General features: G+C 41.0%; 1 protein-coding gene and 1 long non-coding RNA gene across 6 annotated transcripts in view; one reads left to right on the top strand and one right to left on the bottom strand.

The window, feature by feature from the left end:
* Nucleotides 1–11964, bottom strand: part of tent2 (terminal nucleotidyltransferase 2) — a 36787-nt gene that overhangs the window by 1028 nt on the left and 23795 nt on the right. For 2 of the 5 annotated variants that reach the window (XM_046346511.1, XM_046346510.1), the window contains exons 13-14: nt 386–477; nt 11–90 (exon numbers count right to left, since the gene is read on the bottom strand). In XM_046346511.1, coding sequence (XP_046202467.1) covers nt 11–90; nt 386–477 — 172 coding nt within the window. Of the gene's footprint in view, nt 1–10; nt 91–385; nt 478–9282; nt 10045–10147; nt 10755–11964 lie in introns of those variants that run through there. The other 3 variants (XM_046346513.1, XM_046346514.1, XM_046346512.1) reach the window with 3 other exon arrangements.
* LOC124033963 lies at nt 5591–6415 on the top strand. Its single transcript, XR_006838479.1, has 3 exons — nt 5591–5680; nt 5882–5921; nt 6262–6415. It is a non-coding gene; the product is annotated as an uncharacterized LOC124033963 (long non-coding RNA).

Genomic DNA, 11964 nt, shown 5'->3' with positions numbered 1-11964 from the left:
CTAAGTCTACCTCAGCGAACTGTGCTTTGATGGCATCAAACTTGACCTTCTCATGGACTGCCCTGGCTGTGTTGGTGCCATCAAATGGCTCTGAGAGAGCAACAATGGAGAGACAACATTTCAGTTGGGACAGATGCCACATTAAAACATTGACACTGATTTATCAAGACCCAAATGTATTGCACCAGCATGTATTGCACAATCATGTTTTGTAGCACAATTCTCTAGCCCCTAGGTATCAATATAAGAAGATTATCTAAAAGGGGAGACATTACATCATGGTAATAACGTTTTTTACACAGTCACTACACAACTGTGTGGGAGGCAGCTTGGTGGCAGTGTCATGGTTGGAAGTGATTCACTAGTCAGGTCTGGTCTGACCTACCTTCCACACAGATGAACTTGTCTCTCCACTCTAGACTATTTGACTTGGGCAGAGCCTTAGCCTCTCGCACCGAGATCACCTGTTTATCCCACCTGAAACAGAGGAGAGGGAGTGTGTTGTGAGCATGAGTAGACATCTGTGTGTGTGGGAGTTCTAAATGACATGTTATGGTATTGTAGGCATAAACTTCAGAGCTCAGTCAGAGGTCCTCGGAGCGTCCAGCAACGCTGCCAAAAGGTTGAAGGTCAATTTCCACCTGTTGCAGTCCCTCAGACAGCAACATGACACCAGAGAACAGGGGGAGTGGGAGGAGAGTACATACCAGCTGTGACAGCAGTAAATGACGATAGTCGCTGATCGAAACTCCATATTTGGTGAGTAACAAATGTAATTTGACATTATTAAGCTTGAAAAGCTGGTGAACGGCAGGTTGAATGGCTGCTTCCTGGGCTTAAAGGAGATTCACCATATCAGCGTCTACTGTAAGGCCAAATTCTGGTTCAGATGAGCACAAACTGTCATTATATGCAGATGTTGTGTTATTGTATGTAAGTGATCCAATAAATTAGATTCTGGCCTTGTTCAAATGTTTAACACTAGAACCGCCAGAGGCCAACGGCCACTGACGTTTGATTTTGTAAGTAAAAGAAAAGGTGGCCTCCCTTACTTTTCCTAAATGTTTGTATTTTACATTGTGATTTCAAAATTCTGTCAAACAGAAAAGTATTTAGAGCCTTTTTACCATTTGTCCCACACCTATTCCCAACTTAACCCGCCAAGATAATGTGCTGTAGGACATTGGTACCCAGCCAGGTGCTAATGCGTCTCCCTCTCTCTCCTCACTGAATGAATGACAAATGGATGAATGGGCGATAATTGTGCATCTTACTTCACAATTGAATTTAAATTGGGCCTAACTGAATGATAAGCAGGATGAAGAGGTTGATTTAATTCAGAAAGACAATAGTGTAATGATGAAGTTGTGTTGTGCCTATTTTTCAGCAGCAAATAATTTGACCGCACCTTGCAGGTTGGTTGATTTGACGTTTTACTTTGTAAAAAATAAGCCGTTACGGGACTGTTTTATTTACTGTAACTCTACTACTGATCAAATGTATTGTAAGGAAAACTAAAACATGCTATGTGTTGCAGTAGGCCTTTAGAATAATGCTAAACATATCCTTGACTCTATCTAGGTTGATGAGCGGGAAACAAACAATGCCAGTCAGCCTGCACAGCCGGCCCATAGAAATAACACCATAAACTATACCGATACTAATTTCACACATAAGAGTTAGCCTATAGACAAGATTAAATAATTTGATGAGTGACAATTCTTAGGCCTATCAGTTAGGCCTATCAAATTGTATATAGAAAAGATGTGTGCATCTTGTAATTGACAGATGCAAGGAAAGGAGCATTACTTTATCAAATCCTCCTTCAGAGTCACATGCAGGTAAAACATTTATATTTCTATATAGTCTCAGAAAGTCCATATTCTATGACACTTACTTTTGTCAAATAGTGCAGCTGTTTCCATATTTCACTTTTTCCAAGGATATCAGTGCTGTCATTGCAGTCAGCACATGACCACTGGCTACTAAGCAAAAACTAGTAACATAATAAACTTAAAATATGCTATTCTGTCGTCAATGGATGAATGGGCGATAAAAAACAGATGGATTCTGATAATGGTGCATGTGACTTCAATGAAGGGAACGATGAGGATGATGAAGTGTAATAGTGTAATGATGATGAAGAATTGTGGGCGGTCTAATTATTTAATTACGAAAGGCTGGAAATTGTATATCATTTCACCTTGGAGAGTCAAATCAGAAACTGAATACAACCCACAATGTGTGTAGCGCACATTGGAAAGATGAAACCAAACGAATGGACGCACTGACGGTATTGCAAATGCTGCAGAATTTATATGAGTTGGAGCCGGATGGAGGCTCGGATATTGAGCTTGACGTTGCAGATGAAGAGTCTTCATCTGATTCCCAATGTTTACTTCGAGTCTCCGCCTCTGATGCCTAAGCCATGCCGCAGAAAAACAGAGCCAACAGATGGTAATTCCATCTACGGTGAGACAGGAGTCTTGAAGGGATAGCACGGTTTATGTGATGAGTGACGAGTTTGTGACATGTAGATGTTGCAAATATTGCAGCACATCAGAGATTGTACTGCCACTCATGCGCACAGAAAAGGAAATAGTACGTGAGACATGTCTATGGATGACATGGACATACGGCAGAAAGAGCATGGATGTGGAGTCATTTTGGTCTGATGGGTATGGGGTCGATTTAGTCCTCGAGACCATGCCACGCAACCGCTTCAGAGATTATGCGACACCTGCGGCAGGTGCACACAAAACAAGGCCCATGAAAACTGTGTGCAGAGCACAAAGGTGATTGCAATGTAAAAATGAAAGACTAATATTGATTTTGTTTTGGCAGATTCTTTTTTTTTATACCTTGTACAATAAAAACAATTTATAAAAAAATAACAGGTATTCTAAAATAGATGACTGTTCAACCTGTGTGACTAGGGTGAGTACGCTAGTTTTTTGCATTGTCTAGGGCTTTTTGTATGTCTAGGATTTTTGTAGGTCTAGATGATTTGTATGTCTATGGTGGCCTGATATGGTTCCCAATCAGAGGCAGCTGTTTATCGTTGTCTCTGATTGGGGATCATATTTAAGTAGCCATTTCCCTTTGGTGTTTGTGGGATCTTGTTCTACGTTTAGTTGCCTGTCTGCACTATTCATATTAGCTTCACGTTTCGTTAGTTTGTTCACTGTTCATTATTTTAATAAATTAGAATATAAGCATACCACGCTGCACCTTGGTCTCCTTCGTATGATGAACCTGACACATATTTGAAATCTAATATGCCTATTAGTGTCTTAAAATGAATTATATGAGGCTATGCATTTTTGCAGCCATTCATGGACAGTTTTGAATATTGATAATCATTAGGTTCGGTGATTTAGAGAAATGAATTGTTATAACAAGAACATTTTCAAACACCCAGCACTTGTGAAACATAGATCAGGGGTGTTCAACCCTCATTGAGAGCAAGCAGGATTTTCTTCCAACCCTCTTTTAAAGAGATAGTCTTCCAACCCTCTTTTAAAGAGATACTCTTTTAAAGAGATAGTTGCTCATAGGCCTAAGCCTTGTCAAAATGTGTAAAATCACAGGAAATTAGCTTTAAAACAGTAACATTTTCCTGGAGGAGGACACTCAAGCCCCCCTGCTAGAGGATGTGCCAATGAAATTCACATAGCAAATCTCACTCTAAGCTTTCTTCAAAAGTTGGCAGCCCTGTATTTGGCTACTTCTCTTCTCCAATTAACTAGCTAATTGTTTGGATTCAAATACCAGCCTAGTTAGATCTTCCTAGATCATCATCTCATGCAAATTCAATGCATCTCATCTACTGGACCAAAGGCAGGACCACAATATTCATAAATGGCAGCAATCTTCACAAGGACTCCTCAGAGGTTTTGCACAGATTAAAACAACCTTGTGTAAGGAGTTTAAGAATAGCTTCTTTCAATACGGGATCCTACAAACAAAATGCAGAAGGCGAGGACGATGAGGTGGTAACCTCCAATCTGCCAGTTACTGACTCTGTGGCTCAACACAAAACTGCCTTGGCTTCCATACTGGATGAAGTTTCTCCTTTGAAAACCCGCCTGGTGTCTTCCTCCAAATATTCTCCCTGGTACACTGAGGAGTTACGCTGTCTCAAAGCAACTGTCTGTCATCTAGAATGATGTATGCGATGTATGCGCAACATCAGAAAAAGACTACAAACAGGCCAGACATCCAGACAGGCCAGGCAGCTCAGACATCTTACTACTCCCAACTGATCAGCAATGGCAGTGGTAACTTCTGGGTGCTGTTCTCTACTGTAATCAATCTCCCCCAACCTGTAAACATCACTGCTACCTCAGCCTCCCCAAAACGGTGCAATAAACACCTTTGCTTCTTCCCAAGCAAAATTTAAAAGATCAATAATACCACCCTATCATCTCCAGCTCTTGTAGTTGATCTACCCAGTCCTATGATCCCTGAGTCAAGGTTCTCCACCTTCACCACAGTCATTGCAGCTGATGTAACCAAGCTGGTTAGGACAATGAGGCCCACCACTTTCCCACTTGACCCTATCCTCACCTCCTTTCTGAAGACCTGCTTACATGCTCTGGAACCTTTCTTCACGGAAATCATCAACATTTCCCTTACCACTGGATATGTCCCTCCTCAGCTCAAACTCACAGCAGTCACACCAGTACTTAAAAAGCCTGGATCTGACCCTGACAACTTCCAGAACTACAGGCCTATCTCCAACCTGCCCTTCCTGAGTAAGCTACTCAAACGTGCTGTGTCTAGTCAATTCAAAACAGCATATGGCCACTCACAACCTACTCAAGCCCTTCCAGTCGGTTTCAGAGCTAGACACAGCACAGACAGTGCCTTGGTAAGGGTCACCAATGGGCTCCTGATGAATGCTGACTCTGGGGCTGCCAGCATCCTCCTATTGCTGGACCTCAGTGCAGCATTTGACACTGTCAGCCAGACCATTCTGCTGGACAGCATGGAGAAGCTCCTGGGCCTGTCAGACACTGATAACTCCATGTTTGTAGCCCTCGGCCCTAGTAGGTCAGACACAGTGGTGGTCCATCAGGGGTCCCTCAAGGCTCGGTCATAGGGCCACTACTGTTTTGTATCTACATGCTGCCACAGGGAAATATCTTGAGGAAACACGGACTGGGCTTTCACTTTTATGCTGATGACACACAGCAAAAATACAGAGGTCGCATTCCCACCATCATTAAATTACAATTTCCCCGCTGCTCTATTTGAATACGTATGTACATTAATATGTTAAACATACAGTATCATATGCATTATAAAAGTTTCGAATTATTTCACTACACACAAATACAAGTGTTTCTGCATCTCACCAGTAGAAACAGGCCAGCTACATTTCCTGGATGTAAGCAAACCACAATATCCAAAATTCATAGCAATTTCAGGACATGGAGAACCTCCTCGTGGAGGTATATCCAACTGATGTGAAAAATATCAAAATGCCTGTGCTTGTATCCAGAACTTTCAGCCAGAGGATTTCGAAACGTAACTGAAGTCATAACTGATGGAGTTGCCATGTCATCGAATGTTGAAAAGTGATGCTAGTCCATCGTCCATCGATTTCCCCTTCACTTCAAAGAGGAAGGCATCCGATCAGCCAAAATCAGCGTAGCAGAAAAGTAGTCAAGCTGAGGTAACGTAACTAAAGTTACCTAGCTAACTACATGTCTTTATCAAAACCAGAATCTAGCTAGCTTTCATAATACGCTGGCTAGACGTTCCAAAACATATCAATGTAATTAGCAAGCTAACGTTAGCTTCTTTAGGTTACGTTAGCTAGCTAACTAACTACCGCAGAGGCTAACGTGACTAATGTTTTGTGTTCTATTTCGAGTCCAATCCCATCAACATCAAGCGCAGCACCAGGAACTAGTGTAAGTCGCCTTCTAAAATCGACAAAATCGTTCCATGATGAGTAAATAAATATACTGGTACTAGGCATAAACATGGTCTGTCTTGTCATAGTTGGTGTGTTTACAAGTAGGCTACAACTTCTAGTGTAGGTATCTGTATTATGGTGGCTTAGTTGATTGTTCACGCAAGGCTTGAAGTCTAAATTGGAAAAAATGTGATATCAGTAAGGAGGGGATGGTTAGTATGCATGATCTATTGACATGAGGGGGGTGGGTGGATATAGTACCTTGATTGAGTGTGTATTGATGGGTACAAAGTAGTAAAATGTTGGCTTATCACTGACTACTGTGTGTCCTACAGACTAATCCTAATGTTGATGACGATGACCTTGACACAAGCTTTAGTAGTGCAGAGCCTGTAGACCCACTGGATGAAAGCTTTCAGCCTGGAAAAATCTCAAGCTCAACATCATCTGACTTTGAAACAAGCCAGGACAGCCAAAGGTATTTATGAAAGCACAATGACCTTGAAGAAAGCAAAATCACTAATACACTAAACTGTCTACAAGACAAGTGATCCTCAAACGTTTCACACCCTTGCAGTCAGTTCTTTGGCATGGAGAGGGGTTGTTAGCATACTCTTTTAGCCTATTCACTATTGTTGGCAGTGTTCGTCTACTCAACAGCACAACTAGGTGCTCATACACAAAAATACACAACTAAATGGTCTACAAGTCAAGACCCCCTCAAACTTTTCAAGACCCCCATCTCAAAGCCCCATTATTGACTGAGTAAACAACAAACACATACCAGTCTATTGTACCCTTTTTTGTTTACAGATGAACATGGTTTATTGGATGGTTACACATCTTCATGATCAGTCTTCATGTATTTCCAGGAATGTTGGAAGTACATACAGTACATACAGTACAAATCTTCTGAAAGAGGTCAAAGCAGTGGGTGGTGAAGAACATCGCCAACGCCTGCTAAACCAGCTGCCATTATCCAACACAAGGGTTTCGAGCTAAAGAACATTTTGTAACCTGCCTGGAACATTCAACCGACACAACATCCATATTCAGTTTGACTGATGTTGTAGTATAATATAGAATACTTAGTATGCTCACAACTGTGGTATACACGGAGTGTATAAAACATTAAGAACACCTGCTCTTTCCCATGACATAGACTGACCAGGTGAAAGCTATAATCCCTTATTGAGGCCACTTGTTAAATCCACTTCAAATCAGTGTAGATGAAAGGGAGGAGTCAGGTTAAAGAAGTATTTTTAAGCCTCGAGACAATTGAGACATGGATTGTGTATGTGTGCAATTCTGAGACTATGGCAAGACAGAATATTTAAAGTGCCTTTGAATGGGGTATGGTAGGTAGGTTTTGCTGTTTTTTTATGCTCAACAGTTTGCAGTGTGTATCAAGAACGGTCCATCACCCAAAGCACATCCAGCCAACTTGACACAACTGTGGGAAGCGTAGGGCCCCACAGTGGAGGAGTCATAAAACCTAGCGGTCAAACAGGGAAATGGTTCTAATCGTTTTTCAACCATCCATAGGGAATTTTAGAAACACTTCAAATAAAGTTTTTTTCATGTATGCTTACCCTGATCGAAGTCACCTTGTCCTAGAGAGATTTACACGGTTATGAAAACATCATAGAAGGGTAAGCCTACACAAAACACAGCCCTTATTTTAAGTGTTTCTAAAATCCCCTATGGGAAAACTACTAGGACCATTTCGTTGTTTGACCGCTAGGTTTAATGGGTCACACTGTGGTATTCTATTGGAGTCAACATGGGCCAGCATCCCTGTGGAATGCTTTTGACACCTTGTAGAATCCATTTCCAGCTGCATCAGAAAGCAATAAAGTGTTGACTTCAACTTCTGGATCAATTCATTGTGATATTCATGAACCGTGTTTGGATAAATTAGCTTCAATCTTACTGCTAAAACAAATGATGCAGGGGGTTGGTGGATCATTTCAACTTACATTTGTTGGCAAGTAAACATGCTTCAATAAAACAATAGATTAGTCTGTCTAACCACGAGTAAAGTCACACCGTATTTAAAAAAATAATATGACAACTGTGATGGAAAGAGGAAGTTTCAGTACAATTTTATAAATGCCTACAGATAATTTGTTAATTTGACATGGTGGGATCTTTTTTGTCTATAAAATGTATTATGGGAGAAATAGCGGTGGAAAAGCCTTTATGTGCAAATACTAATATAATAACCATCACCATCAAAGCTAACTTGGAGTCTCGTGATATGGTGTGCGATCCTTCCACTACGACTTGGGAAACCATGTAGTTTATTAGGCTACAGATGACATGAGTTATGATGAACTTCACAGTGTTGAAAGTGCACACTATGTGCTTGATGCTCCTTTCAAATAAATATCAAGGGTCTTATTCTGGTGACATGATGATCGATGCTTGACTGCCATTTGGCAAATATTCTCGCTCTTATCCATAATAATATCATAACATAGACTAACCTACCTGCACTGTATCTGCGAGCTGTTGGCTATAGAGAATGTCCCAAGTCCAGTGTAGGCACATTTGCTGTATTTTTGAGACAAAACATATAAATCTAATCTGTAGAGTTGAAAATGCGATGGAAACACATTGAACTTCAGATTTTTATTTGGTACATGCAAACTTAGCAGAAAATTGCATTTTGTGTGCACTACGACATCATGCACTGATTTTTGTCGGCAACAAGTCAGTTTGGTAGAGACACACTACTGGAGGGAAAAACTTTCTTTATGCAGATTTTTTGAGATTTGCTTGAAAATCTGTCGCCAATTGGATGGAAACGTAGGTAATATAGCAAATAAGTAGACATGGCTTATATTCAAGACAAAGTTTATTTGCTCAGGAGACCGAGGTGAGTTTACACAGCAGTATCCAGGAATAGTTACTGTATAGAAATGTATGACATAAACAGTGCCTTCAGAAAGTATTCACACAACTTGACTTTTTCCACATCATGTTGTGTTACAGCCTGTATTTGTCGTCACTGGCCTACACACAATACCCGTTAATGTTAAAGTGGATAAATGTAATTTACAAATTATTTACAAATGAGCTGAAAAGTCTTGAGTCAATAAGTATTCAACCCCTTTGTTATGGCAAGCCTAGATAAGTTCAGGAGTATGCTTAACAAGTCACATAATAAGTTGCATAGACTCACTCTGTGTGCAATAAGTGTTCAACATGATTTTTGAATAGCTACCTCATCTCTGTACCCCACACAGTCGAGCAGTGAATATCAAACACGGATTCAAACACAAAAACCAGCAAAGTAGTCCAATGCCTCGCAAAGAAGGGCACCTAGAGTAAAAATAAAAAAGCAGACATTGGACATCCCTTTGAGCATGGTGAAGTTATTATTTACACTTTGGATGGTGTATCAATACACCCAGTCACTACAAAGATACAGGCGTCCTTCCAAAATCAGTTGCCTGAGAGGAAGGAAACCGCTTCAGGATTTCACCTTGAGGCCCAATAGTGACTTTAAACAGTTACAGAGTGTAATGGCTGTGATTGGAGACAACTGAGCATTGATCAACAACTTTGTAGTTACTCCACAATACTAACCTAATTGACAGAGTGAAAATAAGGAAACTTGTACAGAATAAATGGATGGATCCTGTTTGCAACAAAGCACTAAAGTAATACCGCAATTTACTTTTTGTCCTGAATACAAAGTGTTGTGTTGAGGGAAAATGCTATACAACAGCCTCCCGAGTGGCACAGTGGTCTAAGGTGTCACGACAGACCCAGGTTCAATCCCAGGCTATGTCAGAGCCAGGCGTGACCAGGAGACCCATGAGGCGGCGCTCAATTGGCCCAGCGTCATCCAGGTTAGGGCCCAGAGTTTGGCTGGCCGGGATATCCTTGTCCCATTGCGCTCTAGCGACTCCTTGTGGCGGGCCGGACGACTGCAAGCTGACTTCAGTCACCAGCTGTACCGTGTTTCCTCTGACACATTGGTGCGGCTGGCTTCCGGATTAAGAGAGCAGCGTGTCAAGAAACAGAGCAGCTTGGCAGTTGGATCCATGGCTCTCGACCTTCGTCTCTCCGGAGTCCATAGCGGAGTTGAAGCGATGGGACAAGACTAACTTCCAATTGGATATCACAAAATTGGGACGAAAAAAGGGGTAAAAGTTCAAATATATAAAACAATGTTTTATATCCAATACAACACATTACTGAGTACCACTCTCCATATTTTCAAGCATAGTAGTGGCTGCATCATGTTATGGGTATGCTTGTAATCGTTAAGGATAAAAAAAGAAACAGAATGGCGCTAAACACAGGCAAAATCCTAGAGGAAAACCTGGTTTAGCCTGCTTTCTACCTGACAATGGGAGATTAATTCAACTTTCAGCAGGACAATAACCTAAAACACAAGGCAAAATCTACACTGGAGTTGGTTACCAAAAGACAGTGAATGTTCCCGAGTACAGTTTTCACTTAAATCTACTTGAACATCTATGGCAAGACCTGAAAATGGTTGTCTAGCAATGATCAACAACTAATTTGGCCGAGCTTGAAGAAATTTGACAAGAATAATGGGCAAAGTGGAAAGCTCTGAGACTTATCTAGACATACTCACACAACTGTAATAGCCACTCAAGGTGTTCCTACAAAGTATTGACTCAGGGGTGTGAATACTTATACTACATATACCATAGTATGTGGAAACCCCTTTAAATTAGTGGATTCGGCAATTTCAGCCACACCTTTGCCGACAGGAGTATAAAATCGAGCACACCTTTCACATCTCCTCTTGCGAGTCATCAACTTCTTAGTAGCCAAGCAGTATTGTCTGTGAAAGAAAGACGAAAACGCTATTAGTTATTCATGGGCAATTGTTGTGTAATGTCTGTATTCCTACTGTAGCAGCATGGTGTAGAATATGAGACAACCCACAGACACAGGTTAGCTAGCTCGCTACAAACCACAGGTATAGTTACTCCAAGACTAATATGAGTCACAAAGACTCAAAGTCATTATATGAAACACCAACACATTTCTCCAGTGTTGCTCTAATGAGAGGCACTGAGGCTAGCTAGGCTAGTTAGCTAACTAGCTATAAATGTTAGACTACAGTACATTTTAAATGTAGCAAACAAAGCTAACTCGCTAAACTTGGCTAGTTTGGCTTGTAGGGGTACTAGCAAGCCATGTTATGGCTGAATCGATCACCAAATTGTACTGTACAACACTTCCTTGTGTAAAAAGAGGTTATATTGCTAGCTAGCTAACGACAGCAAAATAACTTACTTGTTTTTAATTTGCCCTACTGAGTCCTGGTTCAGCTGGTCTAGGAAGCAGTCACAGCTAGCTGGTCTCGCAATTATTTTTCTTGATGTTTCAACTCCTCTTCAGTGTGTTCCGGCTCAAATAAAATAGGGCTGTATGTTCCTATGTCAATTTTATAAAATTAAAACGTGTTGTCGTCGTCCAGCTCTTCTTGGAAAGAGGAATCATCAGTAGCAGCCATTATAGCAAATTATTTTGTAATCTCGGATAGAAAATGCACGGTAACATAGCTCCAGTGAACCTATAAACTAGTACCGCACCCCTTTTTTGAAAAGCCTGCCTTTGAGGGTGGGAACAATGAAGTAGGGCTCCTGTCAGGCTGTACTCTTGACAAAACCAGGGAAAATGAGTAAACCTAAATATCCTGCAATGTCTCGATTGAACAAGAACAAACACGCTGTTAGCGTGATCGTGCAAACCGTTGAAACACAAAGGCCACAATAATTGCTGCAAAACATGATTCCATTCATTTTTAGATCAGACAGCAGGTTTAAGAGGGTGTGAACGATGCTGAATGGCTGTAGACAAGGAGCTCTCCAATAGGTGCACCAAAACATTCAAAAGGCAATTTTCTCAAAAGTGAGGTTACAAGTTTATCAACTTTAAAAGCAGAATTACTTTTATCCAATGTAAAAAACACCATTTCAACTTTTGCTACATAAGACCTGGTTCACAGCTACCAAGTTATCCACAACTCTGGACTCAAAAATCTG

This window comes from Oncorhynchus gorbuscha, linkage group LG04 (genome assembly GCF_021184085.1).
Source record: "Oncorhynchus gorbuscha isolate QuinsamMale2020 ecotype Even-year linkage group LG04, OgorEven_v1.0, whole genome shotgun sequence".
NCBI lineage: Eukaryota > Metazoa > Chordata > Actinopteri > Salmoniformes > Salmonidae > Oncorhynchus > Oncorhynchus gorbuscha.
Note: the sequence above shows the minus strand (reverse complement) of the source record. Positions and strands in the feature narration are given on the sequence as shown.